The 12,864-nt window shown below is 35.9% G+C and overlaps 1 protein-coding gene across 1 annotated transcript in view; it reads right to left on the reverse strand.

The window, feature by feature from the left end:
* Positions 1 to 2,875: 2,875 nt before the first annotated feature.
* LOC128030356 (inactive phospholipase C-like protein 2) overlaps positions 2,876 to 12,864 on the reverse strand; it is a 39,569-nt gene continuing 29,580 nt past the window's right edge. Inside the window, exons 5-6 of the mRNA XM_052617910.1 lie at positions 6,623 to 6,732; positions 2,876 to 4,860 (exon numbers count right to left, since the gene is read on the reverse strand). Of these exons, the coding sequence (XP_052473870.1) occupies positions 4,660 to 4,860; positions 6,623 to 6,732 (311 nt within the window). The 3' untranslated portion in view covers positions 2,876 to 4,659. The remainder of the gene's footprint in view (positions 4,861 to 6,622; positions 6,733 to 12,864) is intronic.

Genomic DNA, 12,864 nt, shown 5'->3' on the forward strand with positions numbered 1-12,864 from the left:
AGCTAGATTTTGCGACTTGGACACCTCAGTTCTCCAAGATACCTTGAAGGACCTATCTGAGAGGTAAGACTCAAACCACTGGAGTGTGGTTCCTGAGATACCATTTTCCAATAGGGTTGACAGGAAAATCTGATGGTTCTTTTATCAAAAGCAGCTGACAGATCCAGCAAGATTGGAAGCCGCTCTTTTACAATTCAATTACAATATAATATAATAAACATCTTGCTGATTTATTATTTTTTAATCATTTTATTTATTTGTTTATTTTTGGTAGAAAAGGCCATCTCAAAGTTCTGAACAAAGTGACCTGAATGCACCTGACTTTTAATTACGAATTTTAAAATCAATAAACTTCAGGCCATAATATCTGAGCTGTTCTTCAAATTCATTTTAAATGTCTTTACTGGATATGTATAGTTGTTTCGTTTTAGTTTATTTCTATTACATTCTATTACATACGATTATTTATCTTCTAATTAATTTTAGGGGATACATATGATAAAAAAAAAGTTGAAACAACTGAGAGCTCATGAAAGAACCTTTAAGCAATAACATTTTCATCTGGCAGGTCAAAACAGATTTCAGAGAGTTTTTTTTTTGTTTGTTTTTTTTTCTGATCATGAATGTAGATCAAAGTTGCAGTGAATTAGAGGTCAGTGATGGAGTCAGTCCACCAGCTTCAGATTCACTCAGAATTAAACATGCCAGGAAAATTATATTGTATCCATTGTGCAAGAGAACTCTATGAACTCAGTTGTTTTACAGGGAAAAGATTGATTGCTTTGCAGAAATGGCTTTTATGCGGGCATGTGAGTAAATGCATCTAGCTTGGCTTCCATTTGATCGCCTCATTTTGTGCTTTAGTGTTTTGTTGCAGCTGTCCAGAGAGTAATATAACAACATAAAATCTAAAACCACTCTGTTTAATTTGATTTCGTAGATGATTGAAATCAAACAAGGGCTTCACACACCAATACTTTGACTGTTTGTAACTAACCAATTAAACTCAGGTATTTGGCTCAGACGTGGGCTGATGTCCTCAGCAGTGCTGATATATCTTGTTCTGTTACATGTCCTGTTCACTCAACGCCATGATCCAACACAAATCTTGTACCCCGTGGTAGGCATCAACTCCAATGAACTTTAAAGTAAACTAATCTAGACACTTCTGTGAGATAGCAAAGGTAAAATAAAATTCGAACTTTCTTTAAAACTACAAACCTAAATAAGAGGATCGTGAAGCTTTGATGGCACGACTGTAGGTCCGAGTGCAGTAGTTTACTGTCAGCGTGCATGTTGTGGCTTCTTCTGCATTCAAGCAATGATCATATTTTATTTTACCAAACATGAATATTAATTTTTAAATCTTGTTTTTTGTTTCTTTTTCTTTTTTGTATAAAAAATAGTGGTTATTATAATTAGTAAGAAAAGACGACTGATAAATAATGTTTTCATTGGTAACCTCTGAACGTTTTGATGTGTGTTGTATTGTGAGTGGGAGAATCACATTTTTCACGGATGTTTCTAAAAATCCAGAAAAACAAACAGATCAGGTCTTATGAAAGCATTTCCCCATAATAGAATAGATATTATAAAGCCAAATGAATTTGAGGGGTGATTCTCCATGTCCCTTTTTGAGTCAAACCTTCCCATGTGTCCCCTGCAACAGTCCCAGATGTCACTGGGGTTTTTCCACCGCTTTCCACAAATTGTAATGTAATCAATAGTAATGCCTTCAGTCCTCAAGCATCATGTCATTGAATGAAATATCTGTGCTGGCTCTCTGGGGTTGCTATAGATCTCTCAGGATGGGCCGTGTTCAAACACAGCCGTCTGAGAGAGATCTATTGGGTAATAACACCAGAGACTCTCGTCGCAATCATTATTACGATTGCTGTTACGCAAGCTCATGAGCTAGAGCCAAGTGTGATTCATCTAATGGCTGGAAGGTAAACAGAGATAAAGAGCGTATACCGTCTCTTTCAGGTGTCATTACTGTGTACTTTAGAGTCCAGCGAGTGCCAGAGGGCCGTGATTTAATGACCTCTCATGTACACGACAGACGCTGCTTTCACTGACTCTTTGTTGGTCTTACCTGAATGCATTCTTATGCTGAAAGGACAAAAATGTATCTGATGAAGTCTAGATAACTAGATTTAGTTTAATAGAATGACTGTAAATCCAATGTAACTGGTATCTTATAAAACATTTCTGCAAATCCTCGGCTATATACAGTATACCCTTCAAAAGACTGGTGTCAGTTTTTATTATTTTTTTTTTATGTTTGGTAACAGAATAGGGAACACTTATTCACAATTAACTATGACTTTTCCTTCAATAAATTCCTATTTTGCTGTTTATTAATACAGAGTAATGTAGGTATTGGGTAGGATTAGGGATGTAGAATAAGGCATTAATATGTGCTTAATTAGTACGAATAAATGGTTAATATTCTAGTAATATGCATGTTAATAAGGAACTAAAATGTGTCCAAATGTTTTTATTCAGCAATAATGCATTCAATTATGGAAGCTTGTTCCCACTAAAGGTTAAAAAAATAAGTAAAAGCAACTTTTTATCTTGTATCTCACTTTTTCTCGCAAATATGAGTTATCACACAATTCTGATTCAACCATTTTTTTTTATCTAATATAACGATTCCCTTATTTGATTTTTATTCGGCAAAAAAAATATTTTGTCTATATTTTGCTATTCTTTTTCTCATCTTTATTTTTTGATTTTAACAGATATTCACATATAAATCTGAGTAAGCTGAAGAGACTTCTTTCAAAAGCATTTGAAACTGAACCCAAACTATTTACATACACACACACACACACACACGATTTTGTGTACCACGACAAACTAGAAACAGTTAATGTAATTAACGGTTTATTTCAGAGCATTGGGTCTTAACAGAGTTAAACAATATTCTCTTAGAAACTATCATCGTCTCTGTATGGGTATAAATGGTAAACTAGGATTATAAATACACAATAACAGCACTGAAATGTTTAAACAAACTGGTTTCATTTTCGGTCCAGTTTAATCTCTGAGCATGTGTAAAATCCAATGGAGGAGGTTCACAGGGTCCGACAGTAGAGGGCACAATGAGAAGACCAACGAAACGAGCCGCAAACAAACACAAACTAGAACAACAAGAAGGTGGGTGGAAAAAGGCAATGCAAGACAGAGCTTTAGCAACAAGGCAGAATCATAGCCATTTACAAATGGACAACTTAGTTTCCAGGAATGCTCGAGAAGCTTTAATCACAACACTTGACGTACAGTATTCAGTCCGCTCTTTAAAGCCCCTGTGCACACTGCAGGGAAATCACTCATTCACTTTTTCACTCATAAATGACTTCGACATTATTACAAATACATGAGAAATGCATTGAATTCAATGTGAAATTTAAAGATAGAAAGCCTGAAATCATATATATATATATATATATATATATATATAAAATAAAACATTGAGTTGGTTAAACCAATGGTTCTCAGCTTTGGCAAAATGTCCAAGGTTACTTCATATTTAAATTTTCATTAATTTTACATTTCTTGACATGGGAAAGTCATGTAAATGAAAGCAATCTTAAAACATTTATGGCATTTTTATTATATATTATATATTTATATATATTAGGCATGCCATACTTCTACTTAAAAATTGTAAAATATATTTTTTTCTCAATACGTCAAATTCAGGGAGGCCTTCAAATGATTTAAATTTTAATAAATTTTAATTGCTAGATGTAAATCAATGCAACCTTGAAAAATTTAGAGCATTTTTATTTAACAATCTAGGACCTTGGAGTTAAACTGTTGGCTTTCATCTTTCTTTTTTAGAAACATTATGCAAAATGTTCAAAATTTTAAATGTACACAGAATGGCAATTAAAGGAATTGCATTCGTAAGTTGCTTTAGATAAAACCATCTGCTAAATGATTAAATGTAAATTAAATGAAACTTTGCAATGTGCACATTGCCAAAGACTAGTCCAGAGACTCTTACCTATTCACATGTACAGTAGCTGCTGGTAATGTCTCACACTAGATGCTCTCTCAAACCAAATCCTCCTGTATTTATACAAATCATTTTTAAAAAGCCCATAAAGGGCCGGGGCCGTCTCATCAGATCCACACCTCAAGCAAATAAAATAAGAGCTCTTTAAAACATCCATTTCTCATAACAAAATAATCCGATCCATTAAAAGTTCACATAGCAAAAAAGGTAACAGATCTCCATATACATTTATACTGTATATACACACACACATACTATTTTGGCAGACAGAATGCAAAGTAGTTCTTTATTGTAAACAGCTTTCTTCTTTCCTCGAACACATTCACACACACAACGTCTCGTTACATTCATGGCTTCAGTTCTATTTCCTCCTAATACTCAAAGTTTGTGCTTGTAGAGAGACCTGGAGTGAAGGTCAGCCTCATGGACACCCCCCTGACCTCGGATACCGGGAGCACTGAGGAGAGACACGGATGGGGGACGGAGACAGGAACGCAAAGTAGAGGAGGCCTTGGCTTCGCTCGGAGTCGTGCGGAGATCTTTTGAAATGTTTTTGTCCACCCGCGGCTCTCGGTACATGCCGACCCTGGGAGAGGATTTATGGGATTTGGCGGGATGCTTTGGCACCCTCAGTTCTCCTCGTCCGTGATGTTGTCCTCCCTTATCGCCTTTTCCGGGATGGCCTCCAGGCTGCGGCGGCCCCTGGACTCGGACCCCGACGAGGGTCCCGCTTCTCCCTTGGCCAGGTTACAGGTGAGGGCGGCGTAGTGGATCTGTCTCAGATTTTCCAGCACTTCTGCCCGAGCGTGTTTCAGCAGATCAGCCTGGCCCTAAAAACACACAAGCAGAGACAAGGGGTCTCACTCACTAATAACTGGATCCAAGGACTCTTGAAGACAATATTCTCATATTCGTGCACAGAAAACGATTTTCCCTGTTATAACCTACATATAATCAGCTGTATTTTTATCTGGAATCTATTGCAGATTAGTCATAAGGATTGGCTGTTTAAAAAAAAAGTTCAATGGTCTTCTATAGTTTTATACAGTTGCATGCGATAGTTTGGGAATCCTTTGCAGAATCTGTGAAAATGTGAATATTTTTAACAAAATAAGAGAGATCATACAAAATGCATGTTATTTTCTTATTTAGTCCTGTAAGATATTTTACATCAAAGATCAAACTCAAACACAACTATTCAAAAAGGTCCAAACGTTCACTGATGCTCCAGAAGGAAACACGATGCATTCAGCCGGGGAGGTGAAAACTTTTGGAATTTGAAGATCAAGGTAAATTGTACTTAATTTGTCTTCCGGAAAAAACATGCAGGTATCTTCTGTTGCTTCCAAAGGACAGTATTAAATAGAAAAACATGATTTCAACAAAATAAGAACAATTTGGACGACATCGTGTTCAAAAGTTTTCACTCCCCGGCTCTGAATGCATCTTGTTTCCTTCTGGAGCATCAGTGAATGTTTGAACCTTTTTCAATAGTTGTGTTTGAGTCCGTCAATTGTCCTCAGTGTGAAAAGATTGATCTCAAAATCATACAGTGACTGCTGGAAAGGGTCCAAATATGCAAAAGATGCCTGAAAACGGAAGAATCTGCAGGAACTGGAGGTTTTTTCTGAAGAACAGAGCTCAGTTTAACTGTTCAGAACAAACAAGGGACTCATGCACAACCATAAAACAAAAAACAGCCATGTTTGGTTTTTGAGTGAACTTTGCCAACATTTTCCACAAATAATGCTTTCTCCCTCAAAGACTGGGGTTTTTAAGCTCAACTCAATGACGCCTATCATCAATCAGTTCAAAAAAGAAATACAAAACCTCTCCTAAAGAAAACAAGTCGACAAAAAGACTGAATCCAAGATATGTTAATGGCCGGTCATTTTTTACTGGGAACACCAAATTACGTAAAGGGTGTTCAGTACAGCACAAGTAAAAAAATAAATAAATAAATTATGAAATCATTTATTCACCCTCATGTCATTCTGACCAGTATGATTTTCTTGGAAATACTGTTGCTTCTTAGTTTTGTGAATGCTTGTGGCAATAAGCAAAATCTAAGATTCAGTTCTAATGATGAACATTTGCTTTGATGAATTTAATATGATGAAAGAATATTTGCATTTTCAGTAATTGTGATTGGTCGTCTTCCTTTCATGTATTTGCATACTAAATGTGATTCTCTTATTCTATCTATATAATAATCAACATATATGTTGTTATGCTGCAGGATTTCATTTTTGCTGAACCAAATGTCTAACACCTAAACACAGTCAACCTTTCACACTTCTCTTTGGTTTCCTTGCGTAAGCACGGAGGTATTTCCTTCAGGAAATGCAAATCTGGTTAACGATGTTGTTCTGAATTCTATTACAGGCTATTTGCTTTTTATTCCACAAGAGGCTGTGCAAGCCCCGAATTAAACAGTCAGTGTCCCAAAACTGCCACATTGGTCGAGAAATGATTAATACTTATCATAAGTTCAAGATTGCTAACTGTTATACATCACAGCATCTCATATATTTTCTTATGGTCAAATATATGCATATCATCATCTGAAATGGGAGCAGAATTTTAGATCACCTTCAGAATGGTGATGTTCCAGGTGAAGCTCTCTACAGATTTGTGGAGTTTTCTTCCCTTCAGTCCCTCCTTCACCGCCATGTCGTGTAGTTTCTCATGGAACTCCATCGCTGAAATGACAGATTCAGGAGTTATAGCCACAAAAATTTGGTCAATATCTTAATAGGTTTTTGTGGATATTCAATGTAGATTACCTTTTTTAATTTTGTGCAACAGTATTAAAATTGTTATGTTTTCTATTTGAATATATTGTATAAAATGTAATTTATTTCTATGATGCACAGCTGAATTTTCAGCATCATAATATCTCCAGTCTTCAGTGTCACATGATCTTCAGAAATCATGAAAATATGCCGATTTTAGGGATGCACGATAATATCGGCACAACATCGGTATCGGCCGATAAAAGCTTAAAATGACCATTATCGGTATCGGCCGATATGAATATTTCTGCCGATGAGCCAAACCGATATTCTCCAAGTGAAATAATTGACCTGTTTTTCTGATGTGAATGTCTGTCTACATTTGTAAAATAATAAATTTATGGTAGAATCAGTACAGAAGAGATACATGGATTTCTCTTCAGTAAAATTAAAGTTTAAATATATCAGTATATATTTGTAAATATATCAGTATAAATTTGTATATATATATCGATATCGGTATCGGCATCGGCCAAAATTATTTAGAAAATATCGGCATATCGAATATCGGCCAAAATCCAATATCGTGCATCCCTAGGCGATTTGCTGCTGAAGAAACACTTCTGATTATTTACAATGTTGAATAAAGTTGTGCTGCTTACATTTTTTGATAAACTGCTACTTTTTTATTTTTATTTTTGATTCTTTGATGAATAAAAAGTTCAAAGGAACAGCATTTATTTGAAATAAAAATCCTTTGTAACATTATAGATGCCACACTTGACTACTTCAAAATATTATTATAATTTATTATAATTTAATACTATTAAAAGAATGATTTCTTTAAAAAAATGTACCATGACCATAAACTTCTGAACAATAGTGTAAATTTCAATATGTATGTATTTGCAGTTTGCAATAAAAAATAAAATCTGAAAAAAATATTCCTTCAACCAAGCAATTGTGACAAAGATATAAAATGTTAATTTAAGAACTAAATCAGCAAAAATCTATGAACAAAAAAAATATGTATGTTTCCATTTATATATATATATAAATTTAAAATAAATTAAAGCTTATTTTCGTCAGAGTTCAGGGTTTCGTATCAATTAATTTGAACCAACAATTTAAACATTATTCTTGAATCATGAGACAAGGAATGATGAAACTAGTCTTAAAGAGCTCCTACAATCACTGCAAATAGAGTCCACAGTTTTGTTTGTGGGACGTCCCACCTCAACATGCACAACTCCCCCATCGGGCTAAACAATAAGGATGGCTCGTGGCCAATTTGAGAGAGTTTCAAGCCATCTGATCTCCAGCTGGCAACAAAATCCCTGAAACTAGTCAATCCTTTCATGCATTCATAAGCTTTGACAACTTTAGTTATCAAAGAAACTATGGGATGTGGGTTCACTTCCTGTCATCTCAACACACACCAGCACAAGGCCACTTTATTCGGTTGGCTAGGATTAACGCCTCATGGGAGATGTGAAGACGGGGCCTGTTGTGTCACATACAGCAGATTCATCTCATTGTGTTTTTATTGTCCAGACTGACGCCTCGTTGCTGTAAACTGTGAGTCACAAGTTTCTCCTTGAACCGTACAGTGCAAATAAGGACAGTAAACGCTTGTGACGCAATCAGAAAACAGGTGTTTAATACACATTTAAAACTGAAAGAGAAAGAGAGATCGCAGAGATGAGAAGATGTGAGTGTGAGCACAGCAGACAGACAGATAAATTAGCATCAAGCCAAAGAACACAAGCCAAGAACCACACCGTTCTGTTCCTGTCTTCGTCTTTCTTTCATCCGAACTGAACCGAAGAATGGCCACCGAGGAGAGGAAACATCTCTCTTTAGTGATAGTTTTGTTTGGTGTGTTGCATCTTTCAAAGAAAAGCCTCCGATATGATGCACGTCATACACAAATAGGACATGCAACGTTTCAAACTGACTGGCTGCTTTCAATCACAATTCAGAAACAAACCTACAATGAGCACTTGAGGAAGAAATAAGCACAGGATTGGCCAAGGTGTGTCGGGTTTGTTGTGTTTGAATTAACAATAACAAATTTGGACATAAAAATAGACAATTCTGAAAAAAAAAAAATAATAATAATAATATTAAAGTTTATATGGCAATATTCTGAAGTCATATGCTTTTCATTTTATTTTATTTTTTGCAGGTTTATTAATAATTACCAAAACTAAGTATTAAAGGGAAAAACTTGCTGTTCTGGAAATTAAAATTGAAATTACTAGTTAAATAAAAAATCTAATGCTAAGCTAAAACTAAAATAAAAATTTATTAAACCTAGACATAAATATAAAACTTATAAATAAATATAATTGCTACAAATGAAACTAAAATTAAAATATTAAATAAATAAATGCCAATTCAATATATTAATAAAAACTGTAATCATATATAATTAATACTAACAAAACATTGTGTGAGGAACACAATTTAAAAATGGTAAAAATGGAGGAAATGTAAGATAGTTTGAAATTGTTTTACAAAACATGTTAAAAGCACATAAACATCACTAAATTAAACTGAAATGAAAACTGAAAATATAAAAATAAAAAATAATACTGCATAATAAAATAACTGAGTGAGGAAAAACTGAAATGTAAAATTTGTATGTTACACGTATTATACAAAAACGAACAAAAATGTTGAAAGAACAAATTCATTTAAAATTAAACTAATTAAAATGAAAACTTAAAACATAAAAATAAAAGCTAATTTAAATGACTAATAAAAAACGATATTCTGCAAGTAAGACCATAATCTATAAAACTAAATAATAATACTATATTAATAAAAAATATAATCTATTATGGAAAGTATTATATAAACAAATTCATTCTAAAGAGTAATAAAATAACACTCTAAAAATAATACAATAATTTTTAATTTTACACAGACAACTAGGCTACTTTTCTGCTTCTTTTTTATGCCATTTCTGGTCCCTTTTGTGGACTGACAGACGTATTAGACTTTTTGTGCTGAAGCAACACTAAACTAAACAGCAACAACATCAGAATACTGCACATGGCAGTGTATTTGCATGCATCAACTTGCATATTTGGTGTTCAGCAACTTGGCAAAGCCCAGTTAAGAAACGAGGAGGAATTTGTATAGTTACTGTTACTCCCAAACCCCAGATTGACTAACAATAGGAACATCCATCACACCCTGCTCTGTTTCTGTCTTTCTGTGTACTTTAGCAACAGCGTGTGAGAGGTAATCCACCTATAAACGCACATCTGTTGCGCTCCGTCTCGCTTTCTCAGCGATGACATCTAGGTGTGCAAACGCTCCCGCAGCTGTGAGCCCTCTCTAAAAGAAGACCACGGCTTAGACGACTGTCTCTAGATGCAGATCGCTGGCCAATGAGGCGGCACACGAGCCTGAGGAGACGGTGTTTGACTTCGTACAAATAGAGCAATGATGCTCAAGAGGGGGAAGCCATTACCGCGAGCCATGTGAGGATATTTCAAGATGATCTGTATTCATTCTTTCACACTCTGGTAACCTCAGTGGTGGATTCGACGGGCGGTAAGCAAGGAGAGGTGCTGTCGGGTTAATGATGCGTGATCGTGCTGAAGGCGGGGGGACCAATGGCCCTCCGACGGCTCTTCCTGGCAGGGGTTGCCTAGCAACATACTGTAGGAAGAGTGGGAAAACCCGGGCATCTCTGAGGATGCAAGCTCTGTGGCTCTGTGACACTGCACAGACAGCTAGAAAGAACGCCACAGCATGCTTCTAAGACACCTGCTCATCTATGCATAGTCTTTTATGTGCTTTAAATGATTTAATTTGACAGAAATACCTGTAGTCTGGCACACCGCGCAGCTATGCCTCATGCACCGCCTGTCAACCGTAATAATAGCAGCATGATCAGTGCATCGAAACATTCTCATGCAAACTTTCACATTGACTTTTAGATGCACCAATAGACCTTCACACACAAGATTAAAGGAATAGATCACCCTTGCTGAAAATGTACACACCGTCAGGCAATCCAGAACGAGTTTGTTTATTCGTCGAAACAGATTTGGAGAAATAGTAGCATTCCATCACTTGCTCAGCAATGGATGCTCTGGAGTGAATGGGTGCCGTCAGAATGAGAGTCCAAACAGCTGATGAAAACATCACAGTACACTCCAGTCCATCAATTAATATCTTGTGAAAAACTGTGTTTATTAGAAATCATTAAGGCATTTCAACTTTGACCCGCCGTGTCTGACTAAAATACAAGTCCATAATTCATAATAACGCTTCCTCTACTGAAAAAGTCCATCTCCTGTTGTCTCTCACATCAAAATCCACCCACGTATTTCTTAAGAACCTTTTCTGGACTGTTTTTGCCTGTCAATAGTCCTTGATCTGGAGACAGTCATATTATTGACTCGTATTTTAGCCGGAAGCAGTGGTTTGAAGTTAAAAACTCCTTCATGGATTAGTTGTTTTATGAACACGCAGCTTCACAAGATGTTGTCTGATGGACTGGAGTGCTGTGGATTAATGTGATGTTTAGACTCTCATTCTGACGGCACCCATTCACTGCAGAGGATCTGCTGGTGAGTAACTGATACAATACTAAGAATGAAGATTATTTATCTATAACAGATAATGAATCAGAAGTCTTGCACATTAACAGTAAATAGCTCATTTCCATGATGGAAAATACACTGTAGCATCAGCAACTTGCATATTCAATTATTTATTTATTTTTTTACAAAAACAGCAAATTCAAAAGATAAAGCATCATGTTTTGTCATTCCAGTATGTGAAGACTCACTGGCCAACTCAATTAAAGAACACTCTCTTAAAGTGCTCTCTCTGCTGATTATTGTAATTATCATAATAAGCGTGCACCTCTGTTTTTGTCAGCTGCTTTGACCCGGTATCTTCAGTTCATCACTTAGTGTGATGTTTTTATTACATTGTGTCAAGCTGAGACCCTCTCAAGAACCTGCATTCTGTTGCTCTCCATCTAGCTTATTTAAAAAAAAAAAAAAATCACCAAATTAAAAATGCATCTATTATTTTTTTTGAGGTGCTGAAAAAAAAATTATGCAATGCAATTGATAAAATATGGATGGCTCTTGAAAATTTACTTGTATATGTCCATCTGTTGTCTTGGTCTGCATGCAAGCCATGCATTTGCTTTACTAGTATATTAAATCAAAAGCACATAAGTGCAGTGCCTTGCATGCAACCATTTCCCGCTGTCATCAGGGTGATTGTTACTGCACAAATTTTCAAATATTTACAGCAAAAGTATATTGTAACTTAGACGCTTGGAGCACTGCCCGGTAATACTTTCCTCAAAAGGCAGCATGTTATTTACTCTGCCTGTAGATCGATACCTGCTGTACCTGCAATAGCACTTTACAGTGGCCAGTTTTGATTATTCAGGGCTGTCAATGCAGGAGCGTTCCACTGGATTCCACGGGGGAATGGGCAAGTATTGACCCACTTTTCCTAATTCACAGCTCCTCGTACAGCTCCATCTGTCCATCTCTGCCACACCTCAAGAGAAGTAAAGCTGCTGCCGGTGGGCCGTTCATCCACATTAACTTCTGTGTTCATGCGGGACTCTGAAGTGCACCAGGCGGAGATGGGCTTCTTAAGAGAGGCACGAAACCACAGAGATTGATTTACAGTGTTTACTCCAGCGTTCGTGCTGGAACAAAAGAGGATTGATATTTCTTGTGGCCGCAGACTCTGGAAATCAATAAAAGCCTTGTGGTTTCGTTTCACTTCTGACGCAGTATATTAAACTGCATTAAAAGTGGTGAGAAATGACAGTGTTAAGCAGGAGAAATCAAAGATGGAAGCAGTTGAGTGATAGTTTGATGATGAACTACATCTTCAGATTTTCAGAAGGAAGCAAGAGTGGTGTAAATGGTTGCCGGTGTAAAAAAAAATTAAAATAAAATTCACCTACATTTTTAATGGCTTGAGAGTTGTTAAATTAACAGCACATTTTCATTTTGGGGTACTTAATACTAAGTATGAGCGACAGTAATTTTAACAAGCATTAACAACCTCTGTGCAACAAGGTTTATTTGTCCATTTTTA

This window comes from Carassius gibelio, chromosome A16 (assembly GCF_023724105.1).
Source record: "Carassius gibelio isolate Cgi1373 ecotype wild population from Czech Republic chromosome A16, carGib1.2-hapl.c, whole genome shotgun sequence".
Taxonomy (NCBI): Eukaryota; Metazoa; Chordata; class Actinopteri; order Cypriniformes; family Cyprinidae; genus Carassius; species Carassius gibelio.